Source organism: Lepisma saccharinum, chromosome 4 (assembly GCF_977018435.1).
Source record: "Lepisma saccharinum chromosome 4, izLepSacc3.1, whole genome shotgun sequence".
In the NCBI taxonomy this organism is placed as follows: Eukaryota; Metazoa; Arthropoda; class Insecta; order Zygentoma; family Lepismatidae; genus Lepisma; species Lepisma saccharinum.
The window spans coordinates 15,101,488-15,112,231 of NC_139232.1; the positions used below are offsets into that span (position 1 = coordinate 15,101,488).

Here is a 10,744-nt window from a genome sequence, read left to right on the forward strand (position 1 = left end):
CCTTTGGCGTAAAAGGGATGAGGAGACAGGTGAGTGGAGAAAGTTACATAATTTAGAAGTACATGATTTGAATTCATGTCCAGATATTATTAGCATGATTAGATCAAGAAGACATAAAGGACAGGCCATGTGGCAGGAATGGGAGAGGAAAGAAGAGTTTACAGGATTTTTGTTGGGAAACCTGATGGTAAGAGACCGAGACTAATAGGAAGACCAAGACGAAGATGGAGGTATAATGTTGAGATGGACCTAAAGGAAATTGGGAGGGATGGAAAAGAATATATCGATCTTGCTCAGGATAGGGACAGATGGAAGGCCTGTGTTGCTGCAGCCATGAACCTTCGGGTTCAAGAAGGCTAGAGAGTTAGTTAGTTCCTTGCAAATGTGGTCCATTCAGCATCCACATGACCGATGCTAGAAGCAATTTTCTATTTTTTCCCCATAAGATGGCAACACTGTTTTTCTTTTGCATTGTTATTATTTTTTCTCATGAAGTATCGACCTATTTTCAACATGACTTTGCATAGTTTTACACTGCTACATACTATATTTTTTCATACACTTTAGTCTGTTGTTGCGAGGATTGGGGTGTTACAGAATATGTTTTTTTGTGTAAAACTGATTTTGTTCTTCGTATTATTTTCATCTACTAAGAGTCCTATTTTTTGGGGAAAGCAGGGGGACTCTTCTCTCTACAACAATTAGTTCTCTTGCTATGATTTTTTTTATATCTTAGCAAGTTTGAAAATCACTTGCCTGAAAAGTTCCACTCTGGAAGGGTTAATATGTGGGAGTCTCCTGTCCGAAGAGTATAGGCAAGTTTTTTTTTGTTTTTTTCTGTTGAGGAAACAGAAACGAAACACAAGAATACTATTCACAATCAGTGCTTTTATTTACTTTATTATTTTGCACATGATCCAGAGTGGTATTTATCGTAAAATCATGGAAAACAAAATAACTCGACAATTTGCATAGCAAGGAAAGGATGAGTTTTTTTGCAATAACTAGTTGCTCAATATAATAGAAAGAAAAGTATCTTCAACCAAACTGGAATCGAACCCAGTACCTTCGGCACATGAAACGTATACATTACCACGGGGCCACCGGAACACTTGGAAGTCTGACAGTATCTTCGCCTCATGAGACACACTTGGAAAGCGTGGAAACTTTGAAGTGCTTTTTCTCTGAAATGGCTGGCTAGTACGTGCTAATACCTTGGCATATCAATACCTATAGGGTACTCCACCACTTCCTCCCTTCCCAATCTCAGTTTCCCAAGCCCTGCCCTCTACTTGTTAGTTGGTTGGTCTGTAGGGGTATGACTTATTTAATTATCTGTTGACATCCATGCTGTGTAGTTGTGTAAAAACTTGAAAGAACTATTCTTTTTTTTTCAGTCTTGTACCAAAGGCGGAGGACGTTGTGTGACAGACATTGATGGCTACTATATTGAAAGCATACTTTGTGTTGTAGTGGGATTTGTGTGGTTACTGTGGGGAAAAACAGTCATCAAGAAACTGCAGAGTGCAGATGAAAGTGCATGGAAGGTCTCGCTACGTAAACTGAGTTAACATTAAGTGAAACTAGAGAATGGAATTAGGGAATTTTATTGTTTATGTTTTCAGCAGCTGTGGCGTGGTTGGCAAAGTTAGATGCAAATAATTTTGTGCACGTTGTTCACCTTGCTCATTGTTTTACCTAATGTGCATTTTGTTGGTATTCAGTATTGTTGCAAAATGGTATTCAGTTTTCTGTTCTGCCTTATAAAGTGCAGTAGCATAGCTTGATACACTTGTTTCATGATAGAATTTCATTGTTTGACATGTGAAGTCTAACATTCATGCAGTTTTTTGAAGTGAGTGTGTTGCATTTTGTTAACTTGTAGAAAATGGAATTGTGGGGTGATTATTTATTTCTGCTTCTAGTAATAATGAACCATTATTTTACAAATTCACGTGAATGCACTCACACACACACACTTCTTTACTGTGAATAAAGACAATAAACCATTCCTTTTCATTTTTGTAGATCTCACGCTTGATTCGCTAACCAAAGATTTTATTTAATTTACTAATATTTAATGTAATTTACTAGATTCTCCCGATTCATTATTAACTTTAAATGGCATTCAAGAATTTCATTACTATCATTTAGTGTACCCATCGGATGTAAAACATACTATTTGTGTAAAAAGAAGGTTTCCTCCTGCATTTTGTGGTCATTCTCTGCTCTTGACATTCGTATACTGAGATCGTCATTTTTTTATATCCCTCATCATTTCTGCTTTCTCTTCTGTGCATTTAACAATGGCAGTATAGGTGTATGTTAATATTATTTTACTTGAACTTGGGGTTGGAATCTTTTGTTTCGAATGACATGTTGTTTAATGCAAACAATGTTGAATCTTTGGTTGTTTTTTTTACTGTTTCAGATTTACACATTAATACTTTTATTAAAGTTGTTTGATATGTTGTTCTTGAGGTGGAGTTTGTATATTTTCAGATGTATTTAATTTCACAGTATGCATTTTGCAAGTTAGAACTGATATATTTGTTGTACTAGGGAAAGAGGAGGAGGAAGATATTTTTTTGAATGAAAATCACTTTGAAAATATTTGCTGTATTTCCACCAATATAATGTTGATTGTTGAATGGAGTGTATAGGTAATTTATGAAAATACAAACCTGGTATTTTTCTACTTTTTGTTTCTCATTTATAAAAGGTATGAGAGAAGTCCGTCAATTATAGTTATATGATATTAAATTCTTTATCAGCACTTGATAGGATGAAATGTTAAAAGAGTTCATGCTCATAGACATGCAATGTATGTATGGGGAAATAAGGAGTCAATATGTAAAATATAATTCTTCATATGAAATTGTATATCTTGTGTAATAATTGAAAGAACAATACAGAATGCAAGGACTTTGATGACAATGTTTACCATATTTGTAATATTATTGTAACTGTAATACTCTAGTTTGATTTTCTCAAGGGGAATAATGATTCATTTTATGTTCTCACACCTTGAAAGGAAGAAAGAAGAATGAGTCTTACACTTAAAAATAAAGTAGGGCTGAGTCAACACCATTTTGAACTGATACCAATAAAGAAAATGTAGCTGGTTCCCACCGACACCAATACATGTCTTTGAAAATTGTAATATTTCAAAGTAGTTCGGAATAGATGGCAATCTACCAGAGTTTTGCTTTAAAATATTCATAATTTTACATGAGATAATCATTTAACCCTTCTCACTCACACTCTGTTTCTGAGATACGTGTGACTAAATTTGTAAATTTTCTTGGTCAGACTGATGCCCATAAATAAATTACTACAAAATACCATATGCAGAACTAATTACTTTTTTTAACGTGCTTAAGAATCATCATAAGTAGGACTAAAATAAAATAAGGTGAAAATTAAAATGCAACCGTGAATATGTTAGCAAAACCACACTACTTGTAGCTGTGTTACTTTTCCAAGTGTGGCCAATTCAGGGTTAATCACAAAACCCATTTTTCTCCTCAGTGCTGCTGAAAAAAATATGAATGGTGCATAATTTCGAGGATATTTAAATTCCATGAAAATGTTGCGTGATATTGGTGATTAAATCCCATCAAATACTTTTTGATAGCAATTACACTGGCAGTGGCCAATATGGATATGTCGCTTCTGGATCAGGTCTAAAATAAACTAAAATGTGATGTTGATATCTTCAAGGTTCCCTGCCGTTTTGGCATTTTTCATAATTTCCTCCCACCCCCTCATTTTGAGAGCTTGTTATGGGCCTGTAAATGTATGTCTCAAAAGCCCAATACCTGTATCTTCAGCCTAGCAACTGTAACTTCGCCACAATAACAGTAGCTGCAACCGTCATGCTTACTTCCCCTCTTCGTACAGGTTGTTTGCGGTGTCTAAGGACAGCACATCAAACACATTCTGTGATGTCCTGTCCGTATCTAATGTAGCATGTCACATGCAATAACTCTGAAATGAATCACAATATCGTAAAGTGGATTTCACCATTTGATTTTTCAGAATATTTCATGTGACTCTGATATGTCACTTGCCCCTATTCCCATTTGAAAAATTAACATGGAATCCACAATGGAAAATTGTACACACAACATGAGTCGGAATGCAGTACTTTTTCTCCTAGACACAGGGTGCATAGGGTTCTGCTCATGTCATGTAATATCTGCATATTGTATAGATGTTTGTATGCTTTTGAATGGCTTTCTTTCTTTACCTTCACGGAGTCCATATAATTGAAGGATACAAAATTAAATATGCCATTTTACATCAGGAAGGGACATCACAGATGTGATTAAATGTTATGTTGGGTTGGCATCATACAGGTGACAAACATGCTTATTTTAACGTTCATAGCACTGAAACTGTGCACCAATAAAAGTTGTTTGTTTTGATGTTCTCTGTGTATTTCTGTTATACCTGGATTCCATTTAATGACACCCTGTATAAATATCATTTTTCGAATTCTGAAAACTCATTGAAGTAAGAGAAAAAAGGTAAAGTGTTCCCCTGTGCATAGCACCACGCCATGAAGGCGTATAGGGGGTGTGGGGGTAACGCCCCACACTTTCTTGATCCGGTCGTGAGTGGGGGTGATGTGATCAGCATCACGCCCCTGACCGCCTTTACCCCCCAGGGTTTCCCCCAGGTACCCATGTTATTCGACGCTGGGTAGGCGCCGGGGCCGCTTCCACCGTTAGAAAAGTTCTTTATATTAACCCCTCAATGTCTGACAGAATACACATGTACATTCCTGGAATTATCTGTTAATGCCAGTTTGATGTACATGTATATGTCTGATACATCATTGATTTCAAACTGCTTTCTAATGCCATCTGTTGGCAGTAGGAATAAATTGTTTTGACCAGTTGACCAAAAGAAGTCTGAGTCCCTTGATGTATAACTGTGATGTCATATTCAAGTACTCATGATACATTTTTCTCATGGAAGATATCAACAATATGGCGGAGACAAAGAACAGATGTGGCAAGGAGTAGGTGGTGGTATCAGGTAATATTGCATTAGTGAAGAACAATTGAACAAAATTCCTGTGCAGTTGCATGCAATCACACAACCTGATATAATGGATTCAAACTGAAGTGCTTCCCAGCAGATCCAAAACTGACAAGTGGATACAAAGATCATAGTATTTGTTGTACGAGGTAAGAAATATTGCTAGAGGTGATTAATTTGAAACAATTGTGTATTTCAATAGGATGTGTAAATTGAAAGCCTGGCTTTTGTCAAATCCCAAATTAACTTTTAGTTAAGATCACATATTACACCAATAAAAATATTGACACATAATAACTTCAAATATAGAACTATATTAACACATTTGTATAATCACCATGATAGAATTCATTTATCAGCCATTCTTAGATGCTCATTTTATATCAACAACTTTTTGAACAAACAAAATACGTATCGATGTTGCAAATGCTTTTAAAGTGTTTTTACTAAATAAGTTCAGAATAAATTGTGAATGTGAATTTTTGAACAGTCACAGTGAGTGAGAGAGAGAGAGAGAGAGAGAGAGTGTGTGTGTGTGTGTGTGTGTGTGAGTGTGAGGATGTGTGATTGAGTGTGTGCACGTGCCAGTATTCGTGTTGTCTGTGGTATTATCAGGGTTGGAAAACAGTTAAATGTCGTGGAATTTTGCAGATTGTCTGGAATTTACATGCATTTTGGAGTCTGCACGAGAAAAAGTTGCAAAATGAACAAGTGGTTCATTTCAGCTTCTGGATTCGGTTCTTGTGATTCCACTCCCAAAAAAAGATTCTGTTCAGAAACTTGTTCCTTTCGTTCTTATGATTGTCAATCTTGTGCAAAATTATGGTTCCTTCAAATTTCGGTAATAAATTTTCACTTTTATATTAGATTTTAGAAAGAATATCAAAGTAAAACTTGTAGTCCAGATATCTCATTGATAACTAAAGTACATTGACAATGTAATCATAATTATCGGAAAGGTTGGTGAAGATGAGGTTATCGTCTCAAGAGGCGTGGCATGCATGTAGCCGCTGTTACCGCAGGTAACACCAAAATATAAAGAATTGAAGAACCCGTCTTAAAATATTATTACGTACATAAATTGGTAATATTGTCGTAAAGTAAAAATTGCAGACTGACATTTTTTCTGATACCGGCAAAGGTGAAGAGGAGGACTGATCCAGTACCCTCCTCAGGCAACATGAGGAAAGGGCCCTGAGCCACCGCAAGGAAGACTTCGCGTAGCGGCCAAGACTGTTACGGCGGGAGGAGGAGGAGGCGGATCTGTTTAGCTGCCACAGTTGGCGGTGATCCTTACAGGATACAGATCAGTGTTGCCATATTCAATTGTCAGAAAGAGCTAAGTTGCCTAATTGGGTCTATCTTACTCTGAAGGTGTCCACTCACACTGGGGAAAAGTAAACTACCAAGTGTATTTACACTAAATATCAGCGATTACGAAAGTCCTCCTTGTCCTTCTTCGACATCATGGGCGAGAAGGAGAGTCGATGGCGTGTCATTCTAAAGAATGAGGGGATCTAAACCAGTTGTTTATGCAATTAATTGCTGGGGTGATGTAAACTACTCATCATTCATCCTCTTGATGAGACCACTCGTCATGCCAATGACGAGTTAACGCTTGGCAATGCGAAAGGTACAAAATCACACTAAGGAACTAAACTACAGAAAAGACAATGGTCACTCGTTGGGCTTTGTGAACCGTTGAACCTGAATCATGGCTGGGTGTAGGATAATTACCTGTCTATCTGAAGTCTTTAGCTGAATCAAATAAGCGAAGTCCTCTGTAAGCTTCTCCAATTCGTCGACCAGAGCGTCGTTCCACTTCTGACCTACTGCCTTGCTGACCACCTTCTCTCTCCCCACTCAATCCCAAAAGTCAGTCCCCTCTCAGCTTGTCTCACCTCTATATTACTAGGCCATCGAGCTCTTCCTCTATGCCGAATCGTGTTATTTAATTGCTACCATGCAAACCGCTGACTATAACCAGAAGTATTACCGGTTTCCATAATGCTCAGGAGGTTTGCATGGCACAACACAATGCATTGTAAACATGCCTCAGAGGTTGAGACAATTTAGAAAAACAAGTGAATGCCCTGGTCAACGTGAAGCGTTCAGAGAGACTTTAATAAAAATAAATATACAATCTTAGGGATTGATACGATGGATGGGGATGATCAAAGGGTCCGCTGTCCTCCTAAAAATGTGAACCTAAAATTCTATATTTCACACATATAATATTATTTCGGTTACAGGAATTTGTGATAATTGTTTGCGATTTGGGTAAATCTGGTTTCAAAAGAACTAAGATGGCAACAGTAGTAGAACTGGACTTCTTGCAGGTTCCGAAGGAAATATTGGGGAAGCACCGATGCTGAGAGGGGAGGGGGCAAGGAGGGTGCTTCACGTGTTACACAAGTAAACAACGGTTTGTGGGAGGGACTGTGCAGTGCGAGTTTTGTGAGTGGTGTCTTTTCTCTTTATGTTGTTTTCGGGCATTGTCAATTAATTATTGGAGCTTGCTCCGAGTTCCGAGGTGGCTGGTTCATCCTATCTGAACAGTGTGTGTAATCGTGCAATAGAAGATATTTTGAAGCAATCTTTCGGTTTGTTCTTTTGCAGAAAAAAGCGAAATTGTGGCGAAAGGGAGGCCAAAGCCTGTTTTGAATGATTTAAAAACCAAGTCGTCTGCTGGATATGACCGACATTTCAATGTTTCATGGTATAACGACTATCCGTGGTTATGTGGATGTGCGCAGTTGTCAAAACTCTTTTTTTTGGTCATGTACTCTATTTTCAGGTGAAAAAAAGTGTGGAATTCAGGTGTGGTAAACATGGACCATGACCATGGCGCACCCAAAAATTCAAATTCAAATGAAAAACTTCACTTTATGACGGCATCATAGAACTTTTTTGATTTGATTTGATTGATTTTGCTTCGCTTGTGCCACTTTTGGCTAATTTGCAAAGATGGGGATGAGTGATTATATGATGAAATTGATGAATAGACATCACAAACTTCCATGCCCAAGCCAGGATTCGAACCTGGGAGCCCAGCATCATATAACTATTTTCAAAGAAGAGTCGTCTGATTGATTTGCTCTATAAGTAGCCTTCAATGTTTCTGTAATTATCAAATTACGTATTATTGTGTAAACAACCTATGTTTGTGATTTCACTTCAGTCCTTATGTCAACATTTTTTTTCCTGATTAATAACTTTACCAAAATCTAGTATTTAATTGCAGACGTACCAGATTAATATTATATGAACTACTTGGAAGACATTTGGGGGGGGGGGGAGATGCCCAAATCTTCCTTAAATGTCTCCCTACTGATAACCGGTAACACTTTTAAAAATCCCACGCCACGCCACTGTATCGTCTATTATTTTATAGATCTTAGTCTTGTTGGCATTTCCTATAGAATTATATGCAAGAAAAAATTCTCCAGATTCTGTATACTCATCAATGTAAACAAAGAGCAACACTTTCTACGACACTATAAATATGCTAGAAAGTGAAAAATTTTGTATGGTTTATGAAGATTATGTTGTTTATGAACTTTTTCTGTTGTTTTTAGATCTTGGAGATGTGTTATGGTGAAATAATGTTCTTTTGTTACCTTAGCCTGAAGGCTAGACACAAGTCATTATAGCTCCCCGACACATTTGATGCGGATTGTAATTTTACATTATTCTTAGAATTTTCAGGTGTTTTTGTTCATGTAGAATGAAATTTGCTTTGTTGTGAAAAAGAATATTCATAATAATTAATGGATCTATATATTTAATTGAATACACAAGGTTCAAAAGCAAAAATCATGATGATTAACACGTCTGGAAAAATTACATTTTTGGACTTTAAAATCTGGAAATGACTGGTAAAATCTGGAAATGACTGGTAATTTAGGAAGATTAGCATAATGTATGTAAAGAGGCTGAAAAGAAAGGAACTATTATTGTTGTTGATTTATTGATTCTACTTCGTTTTTGTTTTCTGCCACTGATGCGAAGATGAGAAATTGATGAAAGGACAATCACAAGCATATGACACAAACCTCATAGAGAGAATTATGGAGCAATTCCTTAAAAATGTCAACATTGATGGTGAAAAATATATATCAGTGTGCTTGTACATAGTTTTAAAGGATAAATCTTTTTTGGGAAAATACAATACATGTTTCTAAACTCTAAAATTTGTGTTGAAAAAAAATTATCTCGTGAAGTACTATGACACTCACTTATGTTCAGAAAATCCAGATTCATAGTTCACCAATTGCCTCAGTTTGTTACCTTCAAATTTATTTTTTTATAGTGCTGGCAGAATACATTTGAAAAAAAAATTGATATGCAAGAAGAGAGACTGATACTTGTAAATTTCTTATGTTGTATTCGTGAAATATAATATGAATAAATCTTCTCAAGTGTCGGTCCGTTACCTCTGGAATTGTTCATCTGGCTGTTGGCCCAGTCACCAAGATCCATGGTGTGGTACTTGGAAGAGAGGTTGACATTTCAAAGTTATGTTATTGTAAAGTATGGAAAAGTTATTTCCACCACAGCGGACAACTTCTTCCATTTTGTTTCCTGCTTCATCCTCACTTAAAAGCGCTATCATCTGGAAATAGGATAACCACCAAGGTGGAACCGATGGTGCAGGTAGATATTGGTGGAAAGCCCCACAATGCCGTCAACGTCTCTACCATCTGTGGGGGCCTCTTTTGTTTACAGTTGGAGAGGGACGCAAGGCTGCTTGCACCGCACAGCCTTGCGCCGGAGAACCAACCATGTGCTCACTGGGAAAGCATGGGTTTGAATCCCAGAAAAGCATATGTGTTCCTTCTCTTAAATATTTCCTCATCAACTCTCCTCGTTACTGAGAACCATGGTAAAAGAGAGAACATGAGGAATCAGACAGGGTGTTCCAAATTTATCTTTACAACATTGACCCTACACGACCTAAGTGAAATAAGAATACCAATTGTGCTTTTGTAACAGAACGTTATGAAGTTGTATTTGGACTCAAATACACACTGGACCCTTTGAGTTTCTTGATGAAACGTTTTGTGATAGGATTGGATTGGTTCGTCCAATTCACTGGCCTCTGCCTTTACCAGACCTTATCCCCTTGACTCTTTTCTACATGACTATGTTAAGGATATTTTGTACCACACGAAGGTTCGGCATTTGAATGAATTGAATCACAAGATTACAGCTACCATCACAAGAATTCTATGGAAAGATGGAACAAATATGGTGGCTGGAAATTGAATACCATCTCGACCCAAGCATCACATACTTTAGAACTGGTTCAACGTGCAAAAACAAAAAAGGAGAAAAGGATTTGTTATCTCATTCCCTTTCTGTTTTATTGTTTATAAAAGTTGTAAAGATATAACTGAACACACTGTAATTGTACATTTTTTGTGCCACAGTGGGTAGCATTTTGTAGGGCATGGAACACTGGCGTACGCAGGATTTTATTTCGGGAGGGGCTGGAATTGTAAAAGTGAATAGTGCATAGCTGCTATCAAGGGGGCTGCACACGCAATAAAATATTTCGTATATTATAAACTTACCACTCTCAAAAATAACAATCATTTTAAGGCGAATTTGCATTTGCCAACTCTGGTTTTCCAGAGCTATTCACTACTTTCAGTTAAAAATGACTATTTTCTCAAAATTTCGGAGGGGGCTG

The 10,744-nt window shown here is 37.0% G+C and overlaps 1 protein-coding gene across 2 annotated transcripts in view; it reads left to right on the top strand.

Annotated features, from left to right (window-relative positions):
• LOC145986387 (acetyl-coenzyme A transporter 1) overlaps positions 1 to 2,698 on the top strand; it is a 69,253-nt gene extending 66,555 nt beyond the window's left edge. For both annotated transcript variants that reach the window (XM_083120333.1, XM_083120334.1), the window contains exon 8: positions 1,398 to 2,698. In XM_083120333.1, the coding sequence (XP_082976459.1) occupies positions 1,398 to 1,571 (174 nt within the window). In that variant the 3' untranslated portion in view covers positions 1,572 to 2,698. The remainder of the gene's footprint in view (positions 1 to 1,397) is intronic.
• Positions 2,699 to 10,744: the final 8,046 nt, after the last annotated feature.